A 21470-nucleotide genomic window follows, 5' to 3' on the forward strand; every position below is an offset into this window, starting at 1 on the left:
TGAAGTCGCTTTGGTCTTCGATTTTTTTTGTTGCAATCTTTTAAAACATGTTAAGAGACATGGGTAGAGCTTCTTCCCAAGTAAATGTCCCAAATAGCAGACAGGCACCCTCAGATTCCTCATATTATGCTCCTGCATGAATAATTCAGTTTTAGCAAAAAAAACTTTAATATGATTCTTTCAATAAAGTTGTCTTTGTCTACAAATGGTTAATGTCACCATTTTGTTTTGGCTTAGCAATCCACGCAATTGCACCAAAATGAGGCAATAAAGAACAATAGAAGTCTGCTTCACCAGTGATACCCATATTCCACGATTGACCAAAGTATCTCAAAAAAGGTCAGTATCTCATCTAATATTTATGTAGAAAAAACGTTTCCCATTCAAACAGAACACAAAGTGCTGGAGTAATTCAGTGGATCAGGCAGCATCTCTGGAGCACATGGATAGATGGTGTTTTGGGTCTGAAGGGTCCAGACCCAAAACATCACATATCCATGTCCTCCAGAGTTACTGTAGAAGGGTACCGACACAAAACACCACCTTTTTCCAGAGATGCTGCTAGACCTGCTGAGTTTCTCCAGCATTTTGTGACTCTCTCCAAATATGCTGCCTTAACCACTGAGTTGCTCCAGCATTTTGTGTTCTACACAGTATTCCAGCATCTGACATTAATTGTGTCTACTATTCAAAAACCCCTTATACTTCATGGATATTCTAGTCCAAATTGCAAGAATAGAAAAAGTTAGAAATAATATTGCACCAAGTTAAATCACATCTAACAAGAATTGTTCTTAAAAGTATTGACTGGAGACACAGCGAGAGTCCACATTGCAAACACTTACAAATGAAAAGCAAATTCAGTTTTCAATATTCAACTTGAAATAATTCAATACAGCCTTAACATTATTGATGTCATTCTGAAGATTAAATAATTAAATTGCAAGACATTTATAACTGACAATGACAATGCAATGTTTCACCTAAGCTGTTCATTTATCATTTGGATAGAATCATGTGACACAAAAGGCAGTTCAATCAAATTATTTTGATTTACAAATAATGCAAATAATGTACAATACCTACATTCATATTTTTAATTTTGTATTTTCAAATTCCTGCATGAAGTTACAAGTAACCACTAAGAAATATTAAAACTTTAATATTGAAGGTATCACAAAATGCTGGAGTAACTCAACAGGTCAGGCAGCATCTCTGGAGAGAAGGAATGGGTGATGTTTCGGGTCGAGACCCTTCTTCAAAGAAAGTTGGAAGAGAAAGGCAGGGGCAGGACACGCCTGGCAAGCAATAGGTGAATACAAGTGAGGGGGGGTTGTTTAATTGGCAGATGGGTGGACTAAGTGATAAAGGCTAAAGATGAAAAGGAGCCTAAAAAGAGTGTCAATAGGGGAGCAGGGAGGCCACTCAGCTCCTCAAGCCTGCCATTCAATATGATCATGGCTGATCTCTCCCAGGCCTCATCTCTTCTGTACCTGCCTTCCACAGCTCTCAATTCCTTGAACTTTCAAAATAGGACCTATTTTCTTGTTAAATACAGTTTAATTCTATTTAAAAGCAAAACTGTTCAATCCTTGGTCTTCAGAAGATTATAACTGGAGAATAGTACAGACACCAATATCACAAAAAACTTAAAGCATTATTGATATAAAAATATGAAGAAGCTAATCTATAGTGATTTCCATCAGTTTTACATAACAGATGCTGAAAATGACATACAATACTTCCTGATTTATGCTAACATTTTGAACTGTGCAGAAACAACTCCACAGTCAGACCCCAAACTTAACTTGTGGAAACTAAGCCAAATATATAAACAGCACTTGCTTTTCTCTGTGGTTACATATAATTCAACTTGTATTACTATATACAGTTTATCTGGCACAATCACAATGCCTTGATTCTGTGGCATCTGGTTGGGAAAAACTAATCACAACAAAGTATGTTTAAATTTGGCTACAAAATCTAAACGATAAACCCAAATCAGAATCTTACTGCTCAGATGTTAAGCAAACAACAAACGGGACAGGAATAAGTCTTTTGGGCCACATTGACTGTTCTGACAAGGACACCAGTTTAAACCAATCCCAGCTGTCTGCACATCCCTCCGTCCCGTCTGTTCTTATGCCCATCTAAATGCCTCATAAATGTTGCTATTGCATCTGCTTCCACCACTTCCCTTGGCACCATCATTTGGTATAAAAAAGCTTCCCCATCATATCTCTTTTCAACTTTCCCCATGTCACATTCAATCTACGCCCTCTAGAATTTGACATTTCCACCCTCAGAAAAGTTTCTGGGTGCATACTCTTTGGCTCTTATAATTTTATACACTTTTATCAGAACAGCCCACAGCCTCTGATGCTCCAGAAAAAACAATCCAAGTTTGTCCAACCTCCCCTTATAGCCAATACCTTCAAATGCAGCCAACATCCTGGTGAACTTCTTTTACAACCGCTCCAAACCTTCATATCATTCCTGTAATGCAGCAACCAGAATTCCCAGTGTCACCTAATCAAAGTTTAATCCATCTGCAACATGGTTTCCCATGTTTACACTCAATGCACCAACCTTGGGACTGAAGGCAGACAAGTCACCAGGTACAGAAGCTATCATGCTAGAGCTTAAAAGAAAGGGACTAGTGAGATCTCAAATTTCCTAAAAACTTCAACCAATAGCTCCAAGAGAACAGGAGAGGTGCCAGCAGATTAGAAAATCTCAAATGTGGCTCAATTGTTTAAGAAGAGAGGAAGACAAAAAGCAGGTAATTAACTTTGAGATATTTTTTGTAATCTCCTATCTTGACATCTGTTTTTGGCAAAATGTAGGAATCTACAAGAGTAGCCAGTCATTCAGAGAAGTTTAAAGTAATCAAACCAGGTCAACCTAGCTTTAATTAGGTTAATGAAAGGTAAATCATGTTTATAAATGTGCTAGAGTTCTTAAGATTCTAACAAGTAGAGTCAAGAGATGGAAACTGTACATGTAGTATACTTGGATTTTCCAAAGGCATTTGACAAGGTGCCACTAAGTGACGGATGTATGTTTAAGAGCTCATGGTACTGTGGGAACCATGTTAGCATGAACTGAAGATAGACGGTTCTCTATGTAATAACCAGATTAACTGGGTCTTTTTCAATTGGAAGGATGTAGCCAATAGAGTGCCCCATCAATTCTCCACCTTTGTTTTGTCACCTCCAGATTTTAATCATCCTCTTACTGACTTTGCATTCACTTCGTTATAAATGCTATCAGCTTGTTTAAAAATGCAACTGTATGTATCTATCCCCACACCAAGTCCCACTCCTCCATCACACAGCAAAAGTACATTGACATAGGATTTTTCTAATTCAAGTTTAAACCTGTGGTTTTGGTTATCAACACGTTCACCTCATTCTCAGCTTTTTTCTTACAGAAGGGATTACTGGTTTGATGTGGATTTATGTGCATTCAACATCAAATAATGTAAATATAAATTTTGTTCTGCCACAAGTTCTTTTTTTTTAAAGTACAGATCACTGCAAGCAAGAAACAGCAGCAAAGCACATTAACATGCTCCATGCTACTCTGTAGGTCATCAGAATTCAAATCCAAGCCTTCGCTAACATATGCTTATCTTGGCACCATTGCGAGCACAGTACCAAAACGCCTTGTGCCTAGAACGGAAAGAAGTGGGTGAGAGGAATTATTAAAATAAATAAAAGTCAGCACTTCAGCAAGCTCTATTTGCACCAATTCATACTCAAAAATATCCAAATCTAGTTCGTAGTTAGTTGTTGAACGACCATCTGTAATGAAATTATGGCTATGGCATGGCTATGACAATTTTCAAAAGTCCACAAAAAAGTGGTTATGAGGCTCCTGCTGGGTGGGATCACCCACATAATAAGTTTCTAGTAAACAATAATCTATTGATTTTTCAAATTGATAAAATATACCAAATTTGTTGCTGTTTTCTGTAATTGTGTTTAAGCTAAAAAAACAAAACCAAAGACTAAACTAAAAAAATCCCAAAATATGCAAGATGTTTATCAAATACTACTTTATCAATCATATCATTCACCTCAGTTCTTTAGTTTCTGTTCCCCTCAAATCTTTTTCCTTGGTGCTCATTTCTCTTATTTTGTCAACTTCATGCTTCCACCACCTTTAGAGCTTTTATTTTGCACCTTATTTTCTAAATTCTAACCATTATCACTTACCATTCTGTAGCCATGCACCTTTCATTTAGTTACATTAGAAATAAGGAACTGCAGATGCTGGTTAATACACAAAAGGAGATCAAGTGCTGGAGTAACTCAGAGGGTCAGGCCACATCTCTTAAGAATATAGATAGGTGACGTTTTGGGTTGAGACCCTTATTCAGATTGAAGTGTGATGAAGGGTCTTGACCTGAAACATCACCTATCTATTTTCTCCAGGGATGCTGCCTGACCCACTGATTCATTCCAGCACTTGTGTCCATTTAGTCATATTATTTTCCTTTCTTTCCAATATTATTTTACCCTGTATAAATTAGTCAAAATTACAATATATGAATTTGGAAGCAACACCAGGATCTTTTTCTCCAATAATACACGAGGGCAGATTCAACAGTGATAATCCATTTGGCAAATTAGTTAGTTAGTTTAAAGAAATAAATGATAAATATTTTTTTAAAGGTTTAAAACTAAGGAAAGAGTGCAACAGTGGGAATTATGACCTATTTTATAAACATCCTAATATAAGCAATGAGAGCTAAATATCCTCCTCATGTGCTGGAAATGTACACGGTTTTTTTGGCAAGTGGTGACTAATGGCATGCAGGTAGGATTTTAAAGCCAGAACATTGAGATAGGAAAGCAAGTCTAAATGGCAGTAAGAGAAGGGGGTAATACTGTTAAGACTCTACAAGATAAATATAGTGATGTACGGCATATAAACAAGCCCTTCAGCTCAACGTGTCCACACTGACCAGTCAATACCATCGTCCAGCACTTGACCTGTGGTCTTCTATGCCCAGGACATTCAAGTGCTTGTCTGGATATATCTTCAATGGAACTCTGCTTCTACTGATCTCTTGGACACTGCAATATTCAGGTTGTAAATTCCACCCTCTCTGGGTGAGATCTCCGATATCTCCCCAATCTCTTAACTTAAATTTATATCCTTTAGTCTAATTTACCAACAAGGAGAAAGGTTCTTACCATCTACTCTATCTATAATTCTCAACATTATATACCTCAATCCTGTCATCTCCCAACTGCATCTGCTCCAAAGAAAATGGACCAAGCCTCACCTGTCTTTCCTCATAGCTTAAATGCTCCATCACACTCTGCAATCAGCCATAATCTGCAAAAGTGAAGACATGCTAGGGTTTTAAACTCCATTCAAAGGAACTCACCTGCAGACACTCCACACATCAACATGAAGAGCAATACTGTTTGAATTCCATTTGAAGTCATATTTAGAATACAATGCTGTGATAGGTTCTGCGTCCCTCTGGAGATATTTTATCTTCAAATGTGGCCAAAGACACCTCTTGCAAAGGGTCAAATTTTCACCAGTGTAGCTATCTTTCTCAGTAAGATAAAATGGAATACAAATTCTGATCTTTCTCTCCTCCTTCGCAAGCCTGAAAGGGAAATGGACAAAATGAAACGTTAAGTGATTCATTTGTAACTGCATTAAAACTAAAATCCTATTTAAAGGATATATTACATTTGCTGACCAAAATAATTCACTACTCACTGGGAGACTGTCACATCTGAGAAGAAAATGTAATAGACCAATGCATTATGAAGTGCATTTTCTAATTTCGGTACCCACCCACAAATATTTGGTGTAAAACATTTTACAAATAAATTTAAATTAACACATAACAATGCAAATACTCAGTCTTTATCCAAGTACTTATGATGTGATTCAGAAGCCTTCACCAGGCTTGAATTGCAAGTGGGATTTATGAAAAAACATACATTCAACCAATAATGAATACGCTTTGCAAGTCCAACCCAAAAATCATCCTGGCCAAACTCGTAAATTTTTGTTTGTTCATTTCAAAATGCTGTAGTCAGAGTTTCAGATTTTGCATGAAATGACAGTAAACAATCTTCGAATGGATGTGCAAGATCAGCTTATTTTCTTTTAAAATATTACTTAGTCAATTAGAAAGTAGAGAAGGTAATCAGAACCCTGAATAGATTCAGGATAATAACCCATGGCCTCACACTGAGTTACAGAGCACAATTTTGACTGCCTTAGAGATCTGAAATGAGAGACTTAATCCCATCCCCAAACGGCAACAGACCACAAACACACGAATAATTCCATGGTTTCCTGTTGAATTTGCAGAAATGCCGAAATATAAATAAAGTTTCAACAAGCAGAAACATTCAGCTATACACCATAATTCATGGCCATATCCCATTAAAAATATGGTGGAAAGTGAATGGGTAAAAGGGCAGCTGTTGTGCCGACTGCAGTTGGCATGGAAGGTGCTGTGAGAAGGATAGCAAGTTCTTGTGGAGTTGGTAGAGTGAATTAAGGAGTCAGGTAGAATAATCCACTGGTAAAGCTGAAACAGGAGACACGTGGAGGTGACATCCTTTCCCGCCTCAAGGAGCCCAAACAATCCTTGTCGAGAGGCAGCAATTCATTTGCACTTCTAATCTATTGCCCTGCATTCAATGCTCCAAATTGGATGAAGAGTTTGTGGAGTAGTGGATAAATAGTTGTGGCTGATATCAGGCAACTAAACCACCCTACCAATAACTAAAGAATAGTCCTAAGCTACTATCTACCACACTGGAGATCCTCCAACCATCTTTGATCAAGCTTCACTGGACTTTATCTTGCACTAAACGTTATTCACGTTATTCCCTTTATCGTGTTTTTGTACACTGTTGATGGCTCAATTGTAATCATGTATCGTCTTTCCGCTGACTGATTAGCTGTACCAAGGTACACGTGACAATAAACTAAACTCAAACTAAACTCAATTAACTACACTTAAACACCCATTTGTTCCACTGGATAATCTGTCATTTCAATATTCCGTCTCACTGCTTACACTGTCCCAATAAACCTAATGCAGGTTCGAGGAACATCATCTCATCTTCAAACTAGGCACAATACAGCCCTTGGGAGTCAATAATGAATTCAACAATTTCAGATAACCAATTTTTCCTGTGTGTATATTTACTGGGATGTTAGGATATAAAGTTATTAATCTATAAAGACAGGTCAAAAGTCAAGAATGTTTAGACAATAGACAATAGGTGCAGGAGGAGGCCATTTGGCCCTTCGAGTCAGCACCACCATTCAATGTGATCATGGCTGATCATTCACAATCAGTACCCCGTTCCTGCCTTCTCCCCATACCCCCTGACTCCGCTATCCTTAAGAGCTCTAATAATAATAATAATAATAATAATATTCATTTATTGTCATTGCAACGAGTACAACGAAATTAAAAAATAGCTAATCCTGACGGTGCGTACAAACATATATGCAATAAATGCAAAAACAAATAAATACATAAATACAATTAAATACAACTATCCAGCTCTCTCTTGAATGCATTCAGAGAATTGGCCTCCACTGCCTTCTGAGGCAGAGAATTCCACAGATTCACAACTCTCTGACTGAAAACGTTTTTCCTCATCTCAGTTCTAAATGGCCTACCCCTTATTCTTAAACTGTGGCCCCTTGTTCTGGACTCCCCCAACATTGGGAACATGTTTCCTGCCTCTAACGTGTCCAACCCCTTAATAATCTTATACGTTTCGATAAGATCTCCACTCATCCTTCTAAATTCCAGTGTATACAAGCCTAGTCGCTCCAGTCTTTCAACATATGAGAGTCCCGCAATTCCGGGAATTAACCTAGTAAACCCACGCTGCACGCCCTCAATAGCAAGAATATCCTTCCTCAAATTTGGAGACCAAAACTGCACACAGTACTCCAGGTGCGGTCTCACTAGGGCCCTGTACAACTGCAGAAGGACCTCTTTGCTCCTATACTCAACTCCTCTTGTTATGAAGGCCAACATTCCATTGGCTTTCTTCACTGCCTGCTGTACCTGTATGCTTCCTTTCAGTGACTGATGCACTAGGACACCCAGATCTCGTTGTACGTCCCCTGTTCCTAACTTGACACCATTCAGATAATACTCTGCCTTCCTATTCTTACCACCAAAGTGGATAACCTCACACTTATCCACATTAAACTGCATCTGCCATGCATCCGCCCACTCACACAACCTGTCCAAGTCACCCTGCAACCTCATAGCATCTTCCTCACAGTTCACACTACCACCCAGCTTTGTATCATCTGCAAATTTGCTAATGATACTTTTAATCCCTTCATCCAAGTCATTAATGTATATTGTAAATAGCTGCGGTCCCAGCACCGAGCCTTGCGGTACCCCACTGGTTATTGCCTGCCATTCTGAAAGGGACCCATTTATCCCCACTCTTTGCTTTCTGTCTGTCAACCAATTTTCTATCCATGTCAGTACCCTACCTCCAATACCATGTGCTCTAATTTTGCCCACTAATCTCCTATGTGGAACCTTGTCAAAGGCTTTCTGAAAGTCAAGGAACACCACATCCACCGGCTCTCCCCTGTCAATTTTCCTGGTTACATCCTCAAAGAATTCCAGAAGATTAGTCAAGCATGATTTCCCCTTCGTAAATCCATGCTGACTCGGAACAATCCTGTTACTACTATCCAAATGCTCCGCAATTTCGTCTTTTATAATTGACTCCAGCATCTTCCCCACCACTGATGTCAGACTAACTGGTCTATAATTTCCCGTTTTCTCTCTCCCTCCTTTCTTAAAAAGTGGGACAACATTAGCTACCCTCCAATCCACAGGAACTGATCCTGAATCTATAGAACATTGGAAAATGATCACCAATGCGTCCACAATTTCTAGCGCCAATTGTCACGTGCACCAGGACCGGAACAATTAAAGTTTATTTTACTCTCACCAGTTGCTGCCTGACCAGCATTATCGTTTTCCTATTCCCTCTCAACCTTTGTGTCAAATTCCTCAGCACATATTCTACACCTTCCTACCACTTTAACCAAGCTTTTAATGATTTGCCATAAAATTCCCTTCTTGAATTTAAAGTTAAATCTAAACCTGCGAATGATGCACCGTATTATAGGTACTAAGGACATCTCTCTGATCTCTTTGCACCCACTTCTTTCCTTGAGCACTATCCATTCTACTCCCTTTTTCATTTACTATCTAATCTTTACCCCATCCTCCAAAACTACCTGATCCAAATAATGGACCTTTTTTTATTCAGTTAAGAGTTAAAAGATATCAGGTCATTCCAGTGAATAGTTACAAAATAGCAGCATTGAAACAGTATTTATCACATCTTATCAAAATATCTTGCAGTACTTTATATTCCATTATCCATGGTTATTGCACCACAGTGGCGCAATGATAGACATGTTGCCTTACAGCACCACAGACGCAGGTTCAATCCTGACTATGAGTGCTGTTTGTATGGAGTTTGTACATTCTCAGTGACCACACAAGTTTTCTCTGGGTGCTCAGTTTTCCTCCCACATTCCAAAAATGAGCGATTTTGCAGATGAATTGGCTTCGGTAAATTGGCCTTAGTGTGTAGGATAGAACGGGGTGATCGATGGTTAGTATGGATTCGGTGGACCGAATGGCCTGACTACACTCTGCATCTCCAAAACTATGCAAACAAAACAGCCGAGTTCCATAGTTAGTTTGGTTTTGGTAGTGCTTGCAAAGGAAGGAATGTTAACCAGTACATCAAGAGAATTTCCTGCTCTTGTTCAAATAATAAGGCTGGATTGTTTGAGGATATTTGTCCAGTCAGAAGCAGTCACGGTTTGATGTCTCCACACCAAGACAGTATCTTGAATAAAACAGCATTCTTTCAGCACCACACTGGGGCTGCAAGTCATGAATTTAACTTGCTGCAACCTAGAATTTTGCAATTTTCTTTTACTGTTCCTTCTTGCCAAATGTTCATAAAAAGTATGAGCATGAGGTCCTATAACTGCATGTAACAGCCCATCATCCGCAAACTAAGCATACAAAATGTTAATCTCAGCAATTCAGTATTGGTTAGTACAAAAGTAAATTTAAACTCATCCTGCCATAAATGTATGTCAGCAAATTTAAAGAAGCAAATAAAAACAAACATTTCTAAATTAAAAGATAAGAGTTGTCAGATTTTTTAAGTACTTAAGTGTAAATAATAATTTTGAGAGTGAAACACTGTGCCAATAAAATGTAGAAAGCCAACTGCCCTGGGCAGATAGAAGTAACCAGTGGGTCTGAAAAGAATGGGATCAATTATAGGCCATTTCTACTGAACTCTTTCTTGAGAACACTTCATTATTCTGCAAGTTTGTAGCAGAGTTAGGCTACCTTAAAAAATTTCTGACTTGAGTTATTTTAACAATATAAATTAATACTGAGATTTATTTTGCATACTAACTTCAATTTTGTTGTACATTGATAAAATGGGAAGAATTCCACTGGGGTAACATCAGTATTGAGTGCAGCACACACTGGCTATACTGTAATCCTCTTTATCGCATTTTTTGGTTAGCCTTTGGTTAATTATGTCATGTGGTCGTCAAAAGCAAAATTGTGGGTTTAATTGATAGATTGATCATGAATTGAATAAATTAAGATAACTATGTAGGTCAGGTTAAATTTTGGAAGTATGATCAGACATCCTACATTTGATCTGTTACGCATTTTTGAATCATATAATTAGTTAAAACTGTTTACTATCCCCCATTGCCAAATTTTACAACCCTATTGTGCATCTCAAACCTGAAAATCTTTTTCAGTTCATGTCATGAAAAACAAAAGCTTCTTTTAATTAAAAAGCACAGATGAAAAACAAACAAAAACATCGCAAAAAGTTATTTTCTCCAAATCTGACACGAACACACAGCTGCCACAGAACTAATATAAAACATATGTCCAACCACTAAAAAACAAAGAACATGGGTCTGAACCCCTGATGTCCTATTACATCATGATTAGATGTGCGACTAGCATTCTCTTAAGATGGAAAATTTTCATTAACAAACATTTCTGAATATCTTTCTGAAATCACTCTTTGGATGTGAATAAAATGCAAATGGAGCATAAAAGTTTTTAAATGTACTGGAACTTGAAATTGTTCATTTACAACAATTAATATTTAAATTTACTGTCTAAATGGATCAGCGGGAAGTTAAAAAGGAACATTTCAGATTGCCTGCAACTTTTCGATGTGGTCACTGCAAAGTGATCCTTACAAATGCTCATAGAACTTTCATCAGTTTAACTTTAATTTCCAAGGTATTGCTCAGTTCACAGGAAAAAAAAACACAATTACCAGCAGATGGCACCCACAGCACTGGAACTCGTGGCCAATTTAAAAGTGCTTTTGTTTTTATGAAAAGTATAATATATGGTTGTTGGTATGGGAATCAGCCGCGATAGTCATTAAGTAATGATGACATGAAATGCCGATGCCGTAGTGTAATTTAAATTTACATAGTTATTCGATTAGAAGAGTAAACCAAAACTTTGCAAAATCTTTCTATTAAAATAGCACCCTTTTATGAACCTCATCACAGGGAGCCAAGCAAGAGGTATCCAATGTACATTCCAGTGAACAACTGACTGAGAACTGGCAAACTTATAAGGTATAAAATACCAATCCACTCCTTATTTTCATATATTCGTTGCCTAAAGTACAAATTTGGCAGTCTTCTTTTAAACAATATTGCAGTAGAATTTTTGACAGCATTATAAATTGAAGATAATGGAAAGAACTAATAAGATTTGCAGTCAATTTATTACACAATCCACTTTTGCACTGTTGCAAAGCAGCTTAAGATGCACAAAGGAATGGTGGAATAACTGGTTCCCATTGAGAATAAAACCTTCCCCAGCTTGTGCTAAGAAATGACTGCCCAGGGAAATCTGTTTTTCCATACAATCCAAATGTGCTTCTTTGACACTGATCTTCGTACCAATCAACATTACCATGAAGGAGGGCATAACTGTCCTCCCAGCTGCACATCACGATTCACAGATACTAGTCAAAAGTGAATAGATACAATAGACAATAGGTGCAGGAGTAGGCCATTCGGCCATTCAATGTGATCATGGCTGATCATTCTCAATCAGTACCCCGTTCCTGCCTTCTCCCCATACCCCCTCACTCCGCTATCCTTAAGAGTTCTATCCAGCTCTCTCTTGAATGCATTCAGAGAATTGGCCTCCACTGCCTTCTGAGGCAGAGAATTCCACAGATTCACAACTCTGACTGAAAACGTTTTTCCTCATCTCAGTTCTAATTGGCCTACCCCTTATTCTTAAACTGTGGCCCCTTGTTCTGGACTCCCCCAACATTAGGAACATGTTTCCTGCCTCTAACGTGTCCAACCCCTTAATAATCTTATACGTTTCGATAAGATCTCCTCTCATCCTTCTAAATTCCAGTGTATACAAGCCTAGTCACTCCAGTCTTTCAACATATGACAGTCCCGCCATTCCGGGAATTAACCTAGTAAACCTACGCTGCATGCCCTCAATAGCAAGAATATCCTTCCTCAAATTTGGAGACCAAAACTGCACACAGTACTCCAGGTGCGGTCTCACTAGGGCCCTGTGTAATTGCGATCCATAACTCTTGATTAGTTCATAGGTTCCAGGAGCAGAATTATGCCATTCGGCCCATCAAGTCCACTCCACCATTCAATCATGGCCAGTCTATCTTTTGCCTCTCCCCATAATCCCCAACACCTTTACTAATCAAGAATCTTTCAATCTCTGCCGTAAAAATATCTATTGACTCGGCCTCCACTGTCATCTGTGGTAATGAATTATTCCACAGATTCAACACCCTCTGACTAAAAAGAAATCCTCCCTATCTCCTTTCTTAAGGTACGTCCTTTTATTCTGAGGCTATGGGCTCTGGTCCTAGACTCTCCCACTAATGGAAACATCCTGAAGTCTCGATCGAAAACGTCACTTATTCTTTCTCTCCAGAAATGCTGCCTGTCCTGCTGAGTTACTCTAGCATTTTGTGTCCATCTTCAGTGGAAACATCCTCTCTACATTCACTCCACTCTGTCCAGGCCTTTCAGATTAGTAAGGGCATCAAAGATTAAGGGAAGAAAGTAGGAGAATGCGATGGAAGGGAACGATAGATCAACCATGACAGAATGGTGGAGTAAATACGATGGGCCAAATGCCTTAATTCTGCTTCTATGCCTCATGAATTTAAGAAATTATAACTGATCTGTTACACTGCATCAGACAATTCCAATATGCCTACACCACCTGAAATCTATTACATTGAAAGCTGCAGAGCATCAACAAATATTCAAAGCTGTTTGATCCTTCCGAAAACATTTTGGCAATTATGTGCCAGAATGAGAGAGGTATTTTTGTTCTCTCTTGCTGCATGTTTCTGTACACTAAAGCCAGGACCTTTGCCTTAACATTACCCTCTTGAGTTTTGTAACACAAAATTGAACCATGTTGGATTTAATTCAACACAGCACTTTTCACAGGTCCCTTGGAATTTTGTTCTGCCCAGCAGCATCTCAAATCCAATCACACCACCTACTTTCACACAAAGTAGTTTACACTTTAAAAAAATCTGTTTTATTAGCAATCATAAAACAAGCACAGGGAAAACGTATCCAATGAGCACTTTGTCATAATGTTAGTCTGCATGGATTAGAGCACTTCATTCTGTTTCTCTATGTTTAGGACGCAGTCGAATTGCAACTTGCGTAATCCAACTTTCATAATCACAGCACAACACTTATGTACTTCAAAAATTAGCAACTGTTCTGCACATTTAAAAAAAATACTTTTCAAAAGTCTTGGCTCTTCTATAGCAATCAAACCCGAGTCAAGATTGTACATTCAATTATTTCCTTCGGATGGAAACAAAATCCAATCTTTATGCCGTATCAATATCTTTTCCTCAATAAATTGCTTTTTCTCATTACTAGTTTAGTACTCAAATCTTAATAGGTGTTGTATCACATGGGATTAGATGGCCCTAAAGTGCTTTGGACATCTTGAGCATATGAAAGTAGCTGCTCTCAGACCATGCAGCACACCAACTTCTCAATCTACATATTTAAAGAAAAGCCAATGTCAGGGGGAAAATATAACTGGACTACCTGAAAACAGTTACGGCAAGTCCTCCTCATTTCAGTGTATATCTGGCCTGGATGAGATAATATTTAGGGTCATTTGAACAGCAAACCAGGACACTCAGACTACACTTTAACAAAAGTGAAAACACTGATCATAACTTCCAAAATGATATTCCAAACAATACAAATTGACACCTACTAACCCCAAGTGACCAATTTAATCCTCCAATCATTAAACAGCTATGAAACTTGGGCAGCAGGAATTCATGTTTATGTTCATTCAAGACATTGACGTATGAGCCACGTATGAGGTGTAGAGACCCTAAAACCAATTTAGACATATTTTAAGTGGTACGAGTCACCTCCAATAGTTGTCGAAACTGTTGAAATTATTAGTCTGAAGAAGGGTTTCTCCAAAGATGCTGCCTGACCCGCTGAGTTACTCCAGTTTGTTGTGTCTGTCTTCGGTGCAAACCAGCATCTGCAGTTCCTCCCTACACGAAATTATTAACTGATGGGAAAATGCATGCAAATGGCTCGCCGAGATGCAAGTTATTATCTTTACACACTGTTCTCCCAACACCACGTTCAGCTCAGGTGCATCGTCAACATCATGTGCATCGCAAACAGCATGTGCATGCCATTAAAGAGTGTGTCAAGGCTTTCATTCAATCGTTAACCAAATGAACTACGTGAATAAAGGGACTCACCTCCCGAGAAAACTTCATACGATGGCACGTCGGTGAGACATAGAGGGAGCAGCGACAGGGGAGAGGAGGGGGAGATAGATCCCTTCTGCCTGCGTTGCTTGCTCTGTGTAAGTGTGGCTGGAGGCTGCTGCACCGCAAGCTGTCAAAGCCGGGCAGCGGACAACACGCTCGCAGGCCCAGCGGTGAGAGCTCGCACTCCGCTCTGCATGGGCTTCAGGGGGTAGTGGGTGGATGGGAGCAAGAGGTGGGAGGCCGCCGCTATATATACACACACACGCGGCCAGTGACAGTGTCCGTCGGCCTCCTCCGCCGATGCCACACACAGATCTGCCGAGGGGAGCTCGAGCTGCTGCTGCTCCTCCTCCTCCGTCGCCTCACGAAGCTCCAACCGACCTCCGCGAGCAGCAATCCCGCCCTCACTGCGCATGCTCCGCCCCGGCCGTTGAGGCTCCACCCCGGCCGTTGAGGCTCCGCCCAGGCCGATGAGGCTCCGCCCTGGCCGCTGAGGCCCCGCCCCCACCCCCTCGGGCCCATGGCGTAGCCCCCCCCCACACCGCAGATATGGTGGGGGCGGGGCCTACTCACTTGACAGACAAATGCTGGAAACAAACAGTGGGGATTTGCAACAGGAATGGGAACGTGATGTCTTGACACCGTCTGAAGAAGGGTCTCGACCCGGCCGAATCGTCACCCATTCCTTCTCTCCACAGATGCTGCCTATCCCGCTGAGTTACTCCAGCATTTTGTGTCCACCTGCGGTGTAAACCAGCATCTGCAGTTCTTTCCTACACATTCCTTGAGCAGCATCTCTTTTGATCTCTTACAATTCCTTACCTCTGCAACTCCCTCTCCCTTGACTCAGTCTGAAGAAGGGTCTCGACCCGAAACGTCACCCATTCCTTCTCTCCACAGATGCTGCCTGTCCCGCTGAGTTACTCCAGCATTTTGTGTCTATCTGCGGGGATGCGCGACAGAATTGGGAACGCGGTGGCTGACACTGTCTTAAGAAGGGTCTCCACCCGAAACATCACCTATTTTTACCCCCCACAGATGCTGCCTATCCCGCTGTTATTCCAGCATTTTGTGTCTGTCTTCGGTGTAGTTCGTTCATACTCATACAGTGACTAATTTTAGCACGAATGAAAACGCCTGGAACTCAATAATTTCCTCCGATTTTAAGGGAGGGATTTAGGCTTTTCTGCACACAATTCAGATGGAGGTAAGAAAGGAGGAGGAAAATATCCCGAGGATAGGATGAGGGGATGCGTAGGAAGGAACTTCAGATGCTAGTTTACACCGAAGATGGACACAAAATGCATGAGTAACTCAGCGGGACAGGCAGAATTTCTGGAAAGAAGGAATGGGTGACGTTTCAGGACGGAAGTCTGAAGAAGGATTTCGACCCGAAACGTCACCCATTTCTTCTCTCCAGATATGCTGCTTGTCCCACGGTGTTATTCCGGCATTTTGTGTCTATCTGGGGATAGAGGAATGTTTTGAAACAAGCATGGGAAGTGAGAGACTTGTTGTCTAATGGGACGAGTTCCCTATGCTGTTGCAGGGATATTAAATTCGAGCTCATACGGAAGCATGCCGCCCACTGAGTGGTATTCTTGACAGTTCTGTGTGGGGTTCCCCCCTCCCCCCGGCAAATGTGATATTTCCGAAAAGTAACGAAATTATCAGTAGGCAAGAATCAGTATTGTGCTATGCTTCAGTGTCACAGGCAGGGCGCTTGGAAATATTTACGCACGTTGACATTTTTGAACCACAAAAGGAATTTACTTAGAAGGTTAGGAGTATAACAACTTAGATTGAGCAAACGATAACAATCTATTTTCTCATTTTGATGAGAGACTGGCTAGTTTTGATACAAGAATGTCAGCTATATGAAATAATTGAAATAAACACTCTATGGGGAATATTTAGCCGTTATCCTTTCGATTATGATTGAAAAGAATGTAAAATTTGTTTGAGTGTAGATAAATTGATTAGTAAGGGGCGTCAGGGGTTATGGGGAGAAGGCATGAGAATGGGGTTACGAGAGAGATATAGATCAGCCATGATTGAATGGTAGAGTAGACATGATGGGCCGAATGGCCTAATTCTGTTCCTATCACTTATGATCTTAAAATCTTCTTGTAGTATATTTTGTGAATCTTTATTCAATCCGCTTTTATTTATTTTTTAACTCGTCCTGTCATTCCTGGCCTCACATCCCACCGCCACTTCCAGTTGGAGTCAACTTCAGACATGACCAACTTGCATTTCTCTATCCAAGTTGTTCGTTTAAATTAGAAACCATGTTACTGACACGGCTCTCTTTTCAGCACCTTATATTTCTCCCTCGCATCCTTTCACTTTTTAACAAGTACCTGTCGCCCACGCTGTGCCTGCCTAGCTTCCTGTCAATTTACAGACTTTATCTTGAATACAACGAATTCGAGTTTAACTATCTACTTACGGTATCCATTCTTTGAAATGCATTTTAGAGATCCGTGGATGTAATGTCATAAACATTTCTATAGTATATTCATCATTCTCGCTTTAATATCTTTGAAACTAAGAAGGTTCATAAAATAGGCACTGTTCTTCCCGGTTGAAAACTGTTGGTCAGATTAGGGAAATAGATGTTTATTCTTGATAATCGATTCAATTATTTTGCGTTTTTGTTTATTGATCCATTTTTGTATAGTTGCTTTTAAAATATAAACCTTCCTATAAGGTTCATTTCGGCCTACTGAAACTCCCCAGTGACTCCCTCATACATATAATTAAATGTATATGAAATATTCATCTATTTCAGCCATTTAAAAAAACGTTTTTAGTTAAAATAGGGTTTCGACCTTAGTTTAGATCTTTGTCTCTGATGCTTTACGGGTTTTTGCTCTGAACATTGTAACTGAGTAAATGCAGAGAGGATGTTTCCACTAGTGAGAGAGTATAGAACCAGAGGCTGTAGCCTCAGAATAAAAGGACGTACTTTTAGAAAGGAGTTGAGGAGAAATTTGTTCAGTCAGAGGGTGGTGAATCTGTGGGATTCGTCGTCACAAACGGCCGTGGAGACCATCAATTGATATTTTAAAAGTGGAGATTGACAGATTCTTGATTAGTAAGGCTATCAGAGGTTATGGGACGACGGCAGAAGAATGGGGTTGAGGGGGAAAGATAGATCAGCCGCAATTGAATGGCGGAGTAGACAGTCGAAGAGAATGATATCATAGAAACAGGTCCGTCAGCCCAACTTGCCCACACCCGCCATATGTCCCATCTACATAGTCCCACCTGCCTGCATTTGGCCCATATCACCCCCCTCCCCTCTCAACCCAGCCCTACCCATGTACCTGCCTAAATCTTTCTTAAACGTTGCGATAACTACCTCCTCCCGTAGTTCGTTCCATACACCCACCACCCTTCGTGTGAAAAAGTTACCCCTAAGCTCCGATTAAATCTTTTCCACCTCACCTTAAACTTATGTCCCCTGGTTCTTGATTCTCCTATTCTGGGTAAAAGACTGTGCGTATACCCGAACTATTCCATTCATGATTTCGTACGCCTCTCTAGTTGTACACCTCTTGATGGGCCGAATGGCCTAATTCTGCTCCGATAACTTAGGAAGGTAACCATCAGTGGTCAGGTTAGAGGGTCTGACAGGTGTTGATGTACTCCAGAAACATTTTGTGCACAATTTTATTTACTGACATTCCAAGGCAGTACTGACAAAACGCTGCACCATTGTGTAGGAAAGAACTGCAGATGCTGGTTTAAATGGAAAGGTAGACACTTTTTTTAGAGCTCTCTGCACTTTTGATCAAGTGATAGTGGAAAGTACAGACTGACTGAGATATAGAGTTGATATAGAGAGATATAGAACAAATGAATGAAAGACATGCAAAAAAGTAACAATGATAATGGGATCAGACCATTGTCAGCTGTGGCCTAAGTGAAACGAATTACAGACAATGAGACTCAACAAGACGACTTTGAACCTGCAACGACTTGGGTGGGGGAGGGATGGAAAGAGAGGGGATGCAAAGGCTACTTGAAGTTAGAGAAATCAATATTCATACCGCTGGGTTGTAAGAAGGATATAGGAAAACGCGAGCAGGTGGGTCGAACTTAGATGGGGTATGTTAGTCGGCATGAACACGTTGGGCTGAAGGGCCTGTTTCCAAACTGTATGACTCAATTATTTCATCTTAAACGTCGGTAAGGTACAAGTCAAGACTATTACGCATCTGTTCAAAGGAGTAGCTCAATGTTTGGTCCCAATTTAGTCTATGAAGCCTTGCATTAGTTGGGATTGGAAAGGCCCCTTCCGTTAGGTGAATCTGTTAAAATTGACGAAAGAGTGGCAGGAAATTCATTCTGCTCTGAAACCGCGCTTTTGCGGTTGCAGCTCCTAGACTGTGGAACAGCATCCCTCTCCCCATCAGAACTGCCCCCTCCATCGACTCCTTTAAGTCCAGGCTCAAAACCTATTTCTACTCCCTAGCGTTTGAGGCTCATTGAGGAGGCGCTGTGAACTGTTTGCGTGCTACTGTATGTTTCTTTTTTTTCTTTAGTACCTAATCAGATGTACAGCACTTTGGTCAACGTGGGTTGTTTTTAAATGTGCTATACAAATAAAATTGACTTGACTTGACTTGACTGAAACAGATAACGCATGCACTTTTTTTTGGAGCGAATGTAGATGTTGTTAAAACACGCGTACCCAGAGCGAATATTATCCCGAGTAGAAACGGGGAAGAAAGACAGCAAGACGAAGAGTTAAAACCCTAGCGGAACGTAGAGCGTTTATCCGCTCCGATTCCAAGCAAATATGGAAAGTCACGTGTCGAGCATTGAACTGTGTTTAGCTGATCTTGCGCAACTCCTTCACGCTATAGTGGCCCCCGAGTACACAATTCTTCAAGCCTGCATTGCGTTTTGGAATATGATCTCAAGTTTGCTGTCAACCTTTCGGGTTAATTAGCGCTTAAAATGGGCACTAGCCTCCGAATACATGAAGAATTAACACACGGACTTGCAACATCCATGAAGAAAATATTTATTTTCAAATAAAACAAAGAGACACGAGAATATAGTGGTCTTCAGGGATTATTCACACCGAATAGTATTTTTTCCCTCACGGACTACGTTCACGTTTACAAAAACTTTGCTTTGGATCTCAAGAATTGTTGGATGCGTTTCATAAGTTAACCACGAAAAGCCACGCGAGCCCAACCAAACATTATACAAAAGGGCGACCAAACAAATCGACGCCAGTGGCGAACAGTTGCAAAACGTATCAGGTCGGATAACGCATTCCTTAAACAAAATACCCAATTTAAAGTAATGCAAACAACTAAAAACAAAGCCTCGATTTAAGCACATTGCATTGTAGAATTTGGCCGAGTGATTTAGTGATTAAAAGACATCCTCTAGATTTCGGAGAATTATAACCGTTGTTGTCAAGTCTTTATAGTACAAATTTCCTTCAATAGTAAAAAGGAATACAACAATATTCATGAAACTTGAGCATATGAGCTACATATCAAACTCCAACATAACGAAAAACAAAACAAATATCACAGTTATTAAAAATATATATTAGAATTAATTCCCCGACAATCAAGTTTATCGCTATTCGTTATTTTAGGGTGTCCATTACCTGCAAACAGTTGCGAAATCTGGGTTCTGCTTGCAGCTGTTAAGCCTAGATTTATGTTTTAGTTTAAGCAGCTCTTTATACAAAAGCTAGATGAAAAACACAGCCCACAGTTGATGTCATTTTGTGGTTTGGACAAATCAGTGCAATCTAACAACATTGCACTGGACTGCTAAGATATTGGACGTGTGTGGTAGGTGGTTTCTTTGATATGGTCAGATAGACTGGTGCTTATCTGCCATCTACTGGAAGGCAAACGCAATGCAACGTCAGTCCCCTTGAGAGATGCTAACCGTCCATTGACGCACACAGGAAAAATGACGCCAACTATTTTAAGATACCTGGCCAAAATTTGTTTAGTAGGCACACTCTTCCACTGGCGCTAAAAGTGATCACAGCCCCGTCTCTGCGACGAGGGGCTCCTTTGGAGACACTTGTAGTATTCTGAAGTCAGCTGTTTCTTATCCCTCCAGCTGCTTATAAATGTTTCTATGAATAACAGATGGCCGTTTTTGTATGGGCTGGTGTGTTCGTGAGACACAAGAAACTGCAGATGCCGAAATCTTGCGTAAAGTGCTGGAGGAACCTAGTGGTTCAAGTAGCATCTGTGGATGAAAAAGAGCTTCGACTAGAAACGTCGTCTGTCCATTCCTTTCACAGACGCCGCCCAGGGATCATGGAATGCATTAATGTAACTATTTAAAGTTATCCAGACCAGCATTCATACCACCAGGTGAAATCAGAATGGTAACCTCTATTTGTCTCATACGACGACGAAATGCAATCATTTCTGTAACAATTGTGCGTTGTGTCCTTCATTCTCTCTTACTCAATTGTAATGTGTGAAATTTATTATGAAACCAAAACATAACCACCACATGCAAGTATTCCCATTGGTGAACACGAGGCATAACTTAATATGACTA

At 40.1% G+C, this 21470-nt stretch overlaps 1 protein-coding gene across 4 annotated transcripts in view; it reads right to left on the reverse strand.

The window, feature by feature from the left end:
* The window catches only part of tgfbr3 (transforming growth factor, beta receptor III), a 126984-nt gene extending 106310 nt beyond the window's left edge, over nt 1–20674 (reverse strand). For 3 of the 4 annotated variants that reach the window (XM_078408205.1, XM_078408203.1, XM_078408206.1), the window contains exons 1-2: nt 14895–15279; nt 5402–5632 (exon numbers count right to left, since the gene is read on the reverse strand). In XM_078408205.1, coding sequence (XP_078264331.1) covers nt 5402–5462 — 61 coding nt within the window. In that variant the 5' untranslated portion in view covers nt 5463–5632; nt 14895–15279. Of the gene's footprint in view, nt 1–5401; nt 5633–14894; nt 15280–20547 lie in introns of those variants that run through there. The other variant, XM_078408204.1, reaches the window with a different exon arrangement.
* Nucleotides 20675–21470: the final 796 nt, after the last annotated feature.

This window comes from Rhinoraja longicauda, chromosome 11 (assembly GCF_053455715.1).
Source record: "Rhinoraja longicauda isolate Sanriku21f chromosome 11, sRhiLon1.1, whole genome shotgun sequence".
Classification (NCBI taxonomy): Eukaryota; Metazoa; Chordata; class Chondrichthyes; order Rajiformes; family Arhynchobatidae; genus Rhinoraja; species Rhinoraja longicauda.